The 12,068-nt window shown below is 41.2% G+C and overlaps 1 protein-coding gene across 1 annotated transcript in view; it reads right to left on the bottom strand.

Annotated features, from left to right (window-relative positions):
• The window catches only part of RAD51 (RAD51 recombinase), a 29,949-nt gene extending 18,038 nt beyond the window's left edge, over positions 1 to 11,911 (bottom strand). Inside the window, exons 1-3 of the mRNA XM_025884576.2 lie at positions 11,450 to 11,911; positions 6,282 to 6,384; positions 3,845 to 3,982 (exon numbers count right to left, since the gene is read on the bottom strand). Of these exons, the coding sequence (XP_025740361.1) occupies positions 3,845 to 3,982; positions 6,282 to 6,368 (225 nt within the window). The 5' untranslated portion in view covers positions 6,369 to 6,384; positions 11,450 to 11,911. The remainder of the gene's footprint in view (positions 1 to 3,844; positions 3,983 to 6,281; positions 6,385 to 11,449) is intronic.
• Between the last annotated feature and the right edge of the window lie 157 nt (positions 11,912 to 12,068).

Raw genomic sequence — 12,068 nt, 5'->3', positions numbered from 1 at the left:
AGACATAGAATGGTGAATAGAAGGAAAGTATTATGGGGCACCTGGGTGGTTCAGTCGGTTAAGCGACCGACTCTTGATTTCAGCTCAGGTCATGATCTCAGGGTTGTGAGATGGAGCCTGGTTAGGGCTCTGCACTCAGCAGGGAGTCGGCTTGGGATTCTCTCTCCTTCTGTCCCTCCTCCTACTGCACACACAAGTGCACGCATGTCCTCTAATAAATAAATCTTAAAAAATGAAAAATATTACAAAAAATAACGGTGCTGAATCTGTCAGTGCTTACAGTACACCAAGAAAACACAGTTCAACAAAAGCCAATTAAAATTAAACTTTGAAAATGTGGAAAAGATCACATAAAAATCTGTAACCTTCTGAATGAAATCGTTCATAAAATCTTTCTTAACCACTTTGATTTACATACTACAAATGGATTTTATTTTCCTTTCTCCACTGTAACAGTGGATATTCTTTTTGAAAATCTCAATTTCAGGAGCGCTTGGGTGGCACAGTCAGTTGAGTGTTCGACTTTTGGTTTTGGCTCATGTTGTGATCTCAGGGTCGTGAGATCAAGCCCCACGTGGGGCTCTGTGCTCAGCATGGAGTTTTCTGCTCCAGATTCTCTTTCCTTCTCCCTTTGCCCTTCCCGTTCATGCTCTCTCTAAAATAAAAAAATCTTAAAAAAAAGAAAAGAAAAAAAAAGAAGAAGAAAATCTCAAAGACTTTGGGGGAATAGCTCTAGTGACTGAAGAAATCTTTTTTTTTTTTTTTAAGATTTTTATTGGGGTGCCTGGGTGGCTCAGTCGTTGAGCATCTGCCTTCGGCTCAGGTCATGATCCCAGGGTCCTGGGATCGAGCCCTACATCGGGCTCCCTGCTCTGCGGGAGGCCTTCTTCTCCCTCTCTCTCTGCCCCTGCTTGTGCTCCCTCTCTCACTGTGTCTCTGTCAAATAAATAAATAAAATCTAAAAAAAAAAAAAAATTTTTCATTTATTTATTTGACAGAGAGAGAGAGTGAGAGCAGCAACACAAGCAGGGGGAGTGGGAGACGGAGAAGCGGGCTTCCTGCCAAGCAGGGAGCCCCATGTGGGACTCGACCCCAGGACCCTGGGATCATGACCTGAGCTGAAGGCAGATGCTTAACAACTGAGCCACCCAGGTGCCAGACTGAAGAAATCTTCTTTAACCTTTAAAAGCAAATAACATCATCAATCTTTATCTACTAGAAATTTACAATATGTCTAAAATCAAAGAGGAAAGAAAAATAGACCTAGCTCTGTATCATTTTGCACATCTCATTTTGCTTTATTAAAGGTTTTTATTTGTGTTTTCATAAAAGCAGGACACTGATTTGATTTTTTTTTAAAGATTTTATTTATTTATTCATGAGAGACAGAGAGAGAGAGAGAGAGAGAGAGAGAGAGAGAGAGAGAGGCAGAGGGAGAAGCAGGCTCCGAAGGAGCAGGGAACCCGATGCGGGACTCGATCCCAGGACCCTGGGATCATGACCTGAGCTGAAGGCAGACACTTAACCATCTGAGCCACCCAGGAGCCCTGATTTGATTTCTAAAACTAAGGTCTGACAAGGCATAAGCAAAGATCCTGTCAGGATTTGTTCTGTCACAAATATTAATGCCCAGAAAGAAAACAACCAATAGACTTTAGGGACATCTACTGGCATAGTATCACACATACTCTTTCGATGAGGTATCAGGGGCTCAGAACTGTCATTCCCAATTAAGTCACCACTTAAACATATCTGAATAATACAATAAATGACAACTTCAGAGGCACCTGGGTGACACAGTTGGTTAAACACACAACTCTTGGTTTAAGCTCAGGTCATGATCTCAGGATTGTGAGAACTGAGCCCTGCACCAGGGTCCATGTTCAGATAAATAAATAAATCTTTAAAAAAAAAAAAAAGATAACTTCATACTTCCATGGATAGCAACATCTTTCCTCTAAGGACTTAAGAATGAAAACTTTGGGGACGCCTAGGTGGCACAGTTGGTTAAGCATTTGACTCTTGGTTTTGGCTTACTCAGGTCATGATCTCAGAGTCGTGAGATCAAGCCCATTCGGAGTCTGCTTGGAATTCTCACTCCCTTTCCCTCTGCCCCTCCTGGTCATGCTCTTTCTCTCTTCTCTAAAAATAAATAAATCTTTAAAAAAAAAAATTACTTTTCAGCCCTGAGTTACTATTATAAAGTGGTCTAAATAAATGAAGTAAAATCCCTGCCAGTGCTTAAAAATTCAAAGCTCTCAATATAATACCCAATAAAACAGAACTCATCAGGTTGTGCATGTATTAATATAGGAAATAGTAAGTACTCACAAATCTCAGATATTGTTCATCTGACTAAGTTACATGGCAGTATATACACTGTAGCTAACCAATAACAGAGGATGCAGTCTTTTTGGAATATTCTTTAGGCTTTGAAAATCTTTTCAGAGAAAAATTTCTGTGAAACTATAATAATCAACATAAAATATGAAAATGCAATTTTATAGATATTTACTTTACGCTATATAAAAGTTCAAGGGTAAAGCTAACCAAATGTTTAACTACAGGGGCACCTGGGTGGCTCAGTCAGTTAAATATCTGCCTATGGCTTAGGTCATGATCGCAGCGTCCTGGGAGTAAGTCTCGAGTCGGGCTCCCTGCTCAGTGGGAAGTCTACTTCTTGCTCTCCCTCCATCCTGCCCACTCATGCTCTAATAAATAAAATCTTTAAAAAAAAAAAAACCCAACTGTATAATAACTATATAAATACCAAAGGATAAGTGCATAAAATAAAATGTAATCATGGAGAATTATGAATGGTAAAGAAAAATAAATAGTAGCTGTAAAACACTGGAGGAAAATGAGAAAAGATCATAATATGACAGGATGAAAATAACTGGATTCTAGTTTTAGTTCTGCCACTGCCTGCATGACCTTGGGTAAATACTTGAACCACTGTACCTTAAGTTTCTTTATCTGTAAAACAGAGATAATACTGGCCCTACCTATTTTTCTCAGTGTTGTTATGAAGGTCAGATGAGAGTATGTATGAAAGGGATGAGATTTCAAAGTTAAAATGCCATAAGGGATTACAAGATTACTACTTCATTTCTATTAAGCCAGTACAATCACTTATATCATTAAGGTTAAAAAAAAAAAACAAAACTAAGCACATGATTTGAAATCACATTCTCTTGTCATTATTGGAGAATCTTGCCTATGATTAGTTAGCTAACAAGAAATAAAAACAACTTTTCTATTTGGAAGTAAAACTTATTATACAAAATGAAGAAACTTTAGAAAATCAAGGCAAAAATAAAAATTACTCACATTCTTACCATCCAGAAATAACACCACAAATATTTTAGTGTATTTATCCTGTATATGTGCTATACATATACACATTTTTAAAAACAAAAACCAACCATGCATATATGTACATACTTATGTGTTTTATTACCCTGCTTTCTTATATCAGGAACATTTTCCTATGTCAACGAATATTTTTTGAAACTCTTTTTAGTGGCTACATACTAATGAATGTATTTCTAAGGCACGAGATCAAAATTTCTAGAAAGATAAGGTACATACCACTCACTGTTGGTGGGAATGCAAACTTGTCAATTTGGCGGTACTTATACCCCATGAAACTAATTTCCATGAGAGACAATCCCAATTTATGCCAGGAGGCACATTCAAAGATAATTAACTAGTGCAGTCACCTCCGTAAAGGGAAACACGATGACACAATGAGGGATGAAGGAGGAACACTGCAACTTTTCACTGTATATCCTTTTGTACTATTCCCACTAATGCCTCCCTACATCACATAAGCAGTACTTACCAGAATTTTGTCTGCTTTGGCTTCACTAATCCCCTTAATATTTATTAGTTCCTTCTTTGGTGCATAGGCAACAGCCTCCACAGTATGGAATCCAGCTTCTTCCAATTTCTTCACATCATTGGCATTTATGCCACATTGCTGCAAGTGAAGAAAACCATGGATAAATGTAAGCTTCAGTTCTCTCATCTAATGTAGATATTTGCCCTACCCACTTCAGAGCTGTTTTAAAGAACCGTGATATTATATGCAAAAGCTTTGAAAAGTATTCTCTACACATGAGGTATTTAATAACAAATTATCAACCTTTTCATTTTGAAAACCAATACTTTTAAACTGGTAATCCCATGTACGTGTTCTCATCATGAGTTGGGACCAAACCACTAATTCACAGGCACTGGAATAAACCTGTAACTCTCAACCTTTTATGACTGGACTCTAAATGAACCTTGAGGGGCACCTGGGTGGCTCAGTCGGTTAAGCAGCTGCCTTCGGCTCAGGTCATGATCCTGGGGTCTTGGGATCAGGCCCCGAGTCCGGCTCCCTGCTCGGCAGAGAGCCTGCTTCTTCCCCTCCATCTGCCTGCCACTCTACTTGTGTTCTCTCTGTCAAATAAATAAATCTAAAATAAATAAATAAATAAATGAACCTTGAGGGGCGCCTGGGTGGCTCAGTCATTAAGCATCTGCCTTTGGCTCAGATCATGATCCCAGGGTCCTGGGATCAAACCCTGCATTGGGCTCCCTGATGAATGGGGAGTCTGCTTTTCCCTCTCCCTCTGCCACTCCCCCTACTTATGCTCTCTCTGTCAAAAAAAAAAAAACAAAAAAACTTTGAAACACTGGGCCCTAAGAAGCCACCTTAAACCGGTGTTTCCAATGTTTTCTACATCAAGCACACATTAAAGAAAAAAAAAATCTTTTTTTTTTCTTAATCTAAGCTGGAATAAACAGATAAGGCTGCCCCAGAGCTGAGGGTAGCAAAATGACTGAAAAGCTCTAACAACTGACATTAAAAATGGGGGAAAACCAGGGTGCCTGGGAGGCTCAGTCAGTTAAGCGTCTGCCTTCAGCTCAGGTCATGATCCCAGCCTCCTGGGATCAAGCCCCATGTCAGGCTCCCTGCCCAATGGGGAGTCTGCTTCTCCTTCTGCCCCTCCCCCTGCCCATGCTCGCTCTCTCTCTCAAATAAATAAATAAAATCTTAAAAAAGAAAATGGGGGAAAACTACTTTTGGTCAAGGACTCATATACCAATTTCTCAAAATAAACCACCCAAAGATACCTCTTCCTACCTATATTACAAATTCAGCTTTGATTTTATTAGCCACTGAAGCTATGACTGCTGGGACAATATTAGTTAGTGGTGGAATGTTTATGTATTTGCGGGTTAGAAAGGGTTGAGAGGGGAGAGAACAGTACCTGCCAATAGAAATAAGCTCTACTATTAATATTTAAGCAATAAGCAAAATGCATGTGTGGGTATAAGGATGCTCATGATACCAGAATTTGTGATGCTGAACTCTGTAATATTTATCACAAACCTGTTTAAATTAACTTCTGGAGTCCTGAAGCTTAGCTGGGGGTGGTAGGAATATGTTTTAAAGAGACAGAAGAATGAAGGCTTTCTCTGCTTTCTCTCCTAGTTCTTTCAGCCTATGTCAGCTGCGTTCACACTGTGGGGCCTTGGTACAATGGGAAGAAATAGTGCAAGGCTCCAGCTCTAGTGCTTGATGTTCCTGTGCAGAGTCCTGAATTGGAGCTTGGCTCTTATACCTTAATAACCACAAGCCCGGGCGCCTGGGTGGCTCAGTTGGTTAAGCGACTGCCTTCGGCTCAGGTCATGATCCTGGAGTCCTGGGATTGAGTCCCGCATCAGGCTCCCTGCTCAGCAGGGAGTCTGCTTCTCCCTCTGACCCTCTTCCCTCTGGTGCTCTCTATCTCTCATTCTCTCTCTCTCGAATAAACAAATAAAATCTTTTAAAAAAAAGAAAACAAAAAAAACCACAAGCCCTTCTCCCTGACCACGACAGCTGTCTTGCTAGTAACTTCAGACAGATATGGGTCAGTGGAGAGACAATGCTCCTCTCTCTTCCTGCATAGCTGTCCCAGGCCACTCTTAATTCTTTGGACTGTAATTTCATACATAGTATAAACATCACAGAGACTCCACCATGGGATCCTAGGGCTTCTTAGTTTTTGACAATCCAACTCTGAGAAAGAAAAATGATAAAGTAGAATTCTTAAACAAGAGATCTGGCCAGATATGTTTAGCAATTATCTCAAGCCTTTCTACAGGATCCTTGATAACATTTCTGAAAACTCTAATTTGGGTTTGACCTTAGGTAATAAATCAATGGTTTATGAAAAGGTTATGATTTCTCCCAATAGGTAGGAGACTCTAATCTAGCATTATAATTCCAAAATTAACTAAGTACATACCTCTAATCGTGAAATAGGTTGTGGGCCAAAGCTCTCTTCTTCCACTGAAGTATCTGCATTTGCTTCAAGCTGCATTTGCATAGCCATTACTCCGCAATCAATACTGAAAAATAGAGATGGCCAGAAAAAGTACAGAGCTGCAAACTTTGTTTTGAAATAAATCTCTGAAGAATTTCTCGTTAGTCTTTTGGTCTAATCACTGACCTACCTTTCCTTCCTACTGCAGGAAAAAAAAACATATCTCACCAGCTTTCCCTTCCACCTAGCTAGTTCTATCAGAAATAGTTTAGGAAGAGTCAGGACTAGTCTGCTTCTTAAAGATGCACAGCTTAACTAGACCAACTATGTCCCCAGTTCCCCTGCTTCATATTCCTTGAGAGTAGGGGCCAAGTCTTATTTATTTGTGTATACCCCAATACATTAAATATTAGTTGTTTGGTAAGTATTTGGTAAATGAATGCAGACTTTCCAAGACTCTACTTAAAATTAAAAAAAAAAAAAAAAAGGGGCGCCTGGGTGGCTCAGTTGGTTAAGCGTCTGCCTTCAGCTCAGGTCATGATCCTGGGGTCCTGGAATCGAGCCCCAAGTCGGGCTCCCTAAGTGGAGCCTGCTTCTTCCTCTCCTCCCCACTTGTGCTGTCATTATCTCTGACTCTTTCTCTCAAATAAATAAATAAAATCTTTAAAATAAATAAATGAATAATAAAAATAAAAGTACTTTTAAAAAAATTGATGAGTCTGTTACACTGTTTCAACTTCATTGTTTCCTTCCAGCAAGTAGGGTTTGGGGGTGGTGGGAGAGGAGTGAAATGAAGGTACAGAATGACTGCCCATAAGCCTCCACTCCTGTTAAGGCAGTAGACTGAGATGAGAAGTACTTCCCACCTTAGCCAAGGGCCATAGCTTGTAGTCACATATTCTTCTTCCAATAGGAATGTGTGAAATTTAGGGCGTCTGGGTGGCTCGGTTAGGTGTCTACCTTCAGTTCAGGTCATGATTCCAGAGTCCTGGGATCGAGTCCCATATCAGGCTCCCTGCTCAACTCCCTGTTGAGCCCTCCCCTCTTTGCCCTTCCCCTGGCTCATGCGCATTCTCTCTCTCAAATAAATAAATAAAATCTTTAAGAAAAAAGGGGGGGATGTATGAAATTTAAACATCACCATTTTAATCAATTTCAGACCTCACTGAATGCACAATAAATAACATTCAAGTACCCTGCTCAGTCTGAAATCTCCCATAAAGCATTAGGCCCATACCTAGTCAGGTTATTATGATAGTTAAAATTGCTCCGGTTGAAAAGAATGGAGAACAAAAAATTTTAATGATCTTCAAAGGTGTTAGTAAAAATGAATGTCTTTCCCCACCCCCAAGAGTCAGGATTAACCAACTGGACCACCCAGGCACCCCCAAAATGAACAAGTCTTAATGTTCACAGGAATAAATGAATTTAAATCACACCAAAACAATCTGGACAATTTAACAATCTGGATAAATTTAACGCAAAAGAGAACACATATGAAATATCCATTCTTCAAAATTTGACAAAAGAGGACCATTTGTTCTCCCTTTTTTTAAAAATTATTTTTTTTAAAAGATTTTATTTATTTGAGAGAGAGAATGAGAGAGAGAGAGAGAGAGAGAGAGCGAGCATGAGAGGGGGGAGGGTCAGAAGGAGAAGCAGACTCCCTGCCGAGCAGGGAGCCCGATGCGGGACCCGATCCCGGGACTCCAGGATCATGGCCTGAGCCGAAGGCAGTCGCTTAACCAACTGAGCCACCCAGGCGCCCCCCCCCCCCTTTTAAGTATAGTTGATTCACAATGTTACATTGGTTTTAGGTGTATACCATAGTGATCTGACAACTCTGTATGTTATGCTATGCTCACAAGTGTAGCTACCACCTGTCACTATACAACATTATTACAATACCACTGACTATATTCCCTACGCTGTACCTTTTATTCCTGTGACTTATTCATTCCATAACTGGAAGCCTGTACCTCTCACTCACATTCACCTATTCCACCCATCCCTCCTTCTCCCTCTGAGAGCCATCAGTTTGTTCTCTGTATTTATGGGTCTATTTCTGCTTTTTGTTTGTTCATTTATTTTTGTTTTTTACACTCCACATATAAATGAAATCATATGGTATTTGTCTTTCTCTGTATGACGTATTTCACTTAGCACAGTACCCTCTAGGTCCCCCCATATTGTTGCAAACAGGAAGATCTCATTCTTTTTAATGGCTGAGTAATATTCCATTTTACACACACACAATCTCCTTTACCCATTCATGAGTGGTTGGACACTTGGGTTGCTTCCATATCATGGCTATTGTAAATAATGCTACAATATGGGGCTCCTGGGTGGCTGTCATTAAGCGTCTGCCTTTGGCTCAGGTCATGATCCCAGGGTCCTGGGATCGAGCCCTGCACTGGGCTCCCTGCTCAGCGGGAAGCCTGCTTCTCCCTCTCCCACTCCCCCTGCTAGTGTTTTCTCTCTCGCCGTGTCTCTTGTCAAATAAATAAATAAAATCTTTTTAAAAAAATAATGTTGCAATAAGCATTGGGGAGCGTATATTTTGTCAAGTTAGTGTTTTCGTTTTCTTTGGGTAAATACACTGTAGTGGAATTACTGGATCACATGGTATTTCTATTTTTAATTTTTTGAGGAACCTGCAAACTGTTTTCCATAGCAGCTGCACTAAATGTAAATTAGTGCACCAACAGTTCACGAGGATTCCTTTATCTCCACATCCTCACCAGCCAGGCTCCCTTATTTATCTTTTTAACTTTAGCCATTCTGACAGATGGGAGGTGATAACTCATTGTGGTTTTGGTCTGCATTTTCCTGATGATTAGTGATGTTGAGCACCTTTTCATGTGTCTGTTTACCATCTGTGTCTTCTTTGGAGATGACCATTTGTTCTGGATTAGTTCAGATGCAGATCTCTTAGATGGCAGATTTAGCATAATGTGCCTGTGATAATACTAAATATCAGAATCACCTGAATGCAATTTAAATTTAAACCTCTCCCTTCATAATTTATGAAAAAGATGGAAATGCAGAGTAATGGAGAAAGGATGGTCTTTTCAATAAACAGTGTTGAGTTGATGGACGAGCCTTACAAAATAAGAAACCACCACCCTCCCACACACACAGAAGAAACATCCATTTCCAATTCAATTATAGATCTAAATGTAAGAGGAAAAACAAAGCTTTTGGAATATAAGCAAATATCTTCATGACTTTAGGATAAAGATTTCTTAAACTGGATACATAAAGCTACAACCAAAAAAGAAAAGACTGAAAAATTGGGACTACATTTAAATTTAGAACTTCTATCTATCAAAAGACACTATTAAGAAAATAAAAAAACTATAGTTGGGGGACAATATTTACCACATATACAACCAAGGGCTGATAATTAAAATATATAAGAAACTTCAGGGGCGTGGCTCAGTGGGTTAAGCATCTGCCCTCGGCTCAGGTCATGATCCCAGGGTCCCGGGATTGAGCACCGAGTCGGGCTCCCTGCTCAGTGGGAAGTCTGTTTCTCCCTCTCCCTCTGCCTGCCACTCTGCCTACTTGTGCTCTCTGTCAAATGAATAAATAAAATAAAAAATAAATAAAATATATAAAAAAACTTCAAATCAGCAAGAAAGACAACCCAATAGAAAAACAGAGATCTGAACAAGCACTTCAGTATAGAAGATATCCAATGGTTGATAAACATATGAACCGGGCGCTTGGGTGGCTCAGTTGGTTAAGCGACTGCCTTCGGCTCAGGTCATGATCCTGGAGTCCCAGGATGGAGTCCCACATCGGACTCCCTGCTCAGCAGGGAGTCTGCTTCTCCCTCTGACCCTCTTCCCTCTCGTGCTCTCTGTCTCCCATTCTCTCTCTCTCAAATAAATAAATAAAATCTTTAAAAAAGAAAACATATGAACCAATGCTCAACCTAATTATCAGGAATATTAAAACCATGAGGTATTACTATATGCCACCAAAATAGATAAAATTAAAAAGACTGACTATATCAAGTGTTGGCAAACATGTGAAACAACTAAACACTCATACACTGCTGGTTTGAATGTAAATTGGTACTTTAGAAAACTGGCATTAAATGTGGAAGTTGAATATAGACAAATGCTATGACCCAGGAATTTCAACACTGTATTACTAACCAACTGAAAAGCATACCCATGTGCACCAAAACATACATAGGCATGTTCTCAGCAGCCCTTCTCCTTTAAAAAGTCAGAAACTAGAAACAACCCAAATGTCCACCATAGGCAGAAAGAATAAGGAATTCGATAGAGCAAAAAAAAAAAAAAAAAAAAAACCTATTACTATATACAAAGATATGTATGAATCTACAGACAGAATGTTGGGCGAAACCAGACACAAAAATATAAATAGTATCACTTACATAAAATTCAAACACAGGCAAATTTAGTCACTGGTGTTAGAAGTCAAAACAGTGGTTACCTTTGGGGAGAAAAAGGGACCTACTACAGGGGGGACAAGGGAAGTTTTGGGGGTGCTGACAACATTCTATTTATTGACCTGAGCAGTGATTACACAGATATATTCTCTTTGAAATAACTCAGAGCTGTATACACTTTTGATTTGTGCATTCTTCTATATGCGTATTACACTTCACTTTAGAAGTTAAAAAAAAACAAACCAAAACACCTCACTACAGATGATTCCCCAGGTATCACGTTCACGGCCTTCCGCATTTGGTAATGAAAACATCTTTTAGGAAACTGGAGGCGGGTACTTCGTAAGCAAAGCACGGAGTAATGGAAAGAGGACTGACCAGAAATCCGGAAACCCTGGCCCTGACACAAACAGCTGTGACATTAAATCTTTACACTTCTCTAGATCTCGGCTTTCTCGCCTCCGCTCATAAAATGGTTGTTGGAAATGAAGGCTTCTAAGGTTCCTCCCAGCTCTGAAGCCTGGGGACCGCATCAATTTTCGCCATAACCAGCTCCGACGGTGGCCTGGGCCCAGGCATGCCCCTGCTCCGCCCGGCCAACTCCGGTTTCTCACTTGGCGCAGAGGGGCCTATAAGCCGGCTGCCGGGCCTCGGGCCCGGTCCGGTTAATGCGGGGACGCACCGGGACGCAGAAAGAGGCCAGGTGTACGCCTCACACACTCACCTCGGTCCACAGCGCTTCTCACTCGGGCGGGCTGCGCGCCCCGACTTCTGTCCGCTGGTCTGGTCCGCGCCCGACCCCGGACGGGCTTCAGACGCCCTCCTTTGCTGCCAACTTCTCTACTCCCTTGCTCCGGCTTTCTGCACACAACGCCTGCGAGTTTTAGCTCCCAACTACGCCCCTCAGGGCGCGTCAGCTCTCCTCAGACCAGAGTCTCAAGCGGCAGAGCTCTCCCCGCCCGGCAACTTTCGGAGATCCCGCCAAATTCTCCGGAAGGGTCACGCCAGCGTCAACGTAACGTCTCCCCACCCTCCCCGGCTCCGCCGTCTAGCCCGCCGGCCCGCTGCTGGGGAGCCGGAGATGGGCCCAAGGATCTTGATCTTGCATGATGTTTAAGGAGTTCCCTTTTCCGTTTACCCCTTAGAACTAATTCACACTTTGGGAGTTTCCTCCTCCTTCTCTTTTACCAGACCAAGGACTACAACTCCCAAGAGGTAGTGGGGTCGGCCAAAGACTCCATCTCCCAGTATGCACCGCCCAGCGCCTGCGCCTCAGTCCCTCTGGAGAAAAGCTTGGTTCTAGAGAGCTTTTTTTTTTTTATTAAGATTCTTAATTTACTTGA

The sequence above is a fragment of the Callorhinus ursinus genome, unplaced genomic scaffold (assembly GCF_003265705.2).
Source record: "Callorhinus ursinus isolate GAN/ISIS: 27379988/994484 unplaced genomic scaffold, GSC_fseal_2.0 scaffold25, whole genome shotgun sequence".
Classification (NCBI taxonomy): Eukaryota; Metazoa; Chordata; class Mammalia; order Carnivora; family Otariidae; genus Callorhinus; species Callorhinus ursinus.
The sequence above is the reverse complement of the archived record's forward strand: the minus strand, read 5'-3'. Positions and strand labels throughout refer to the sequence as shown.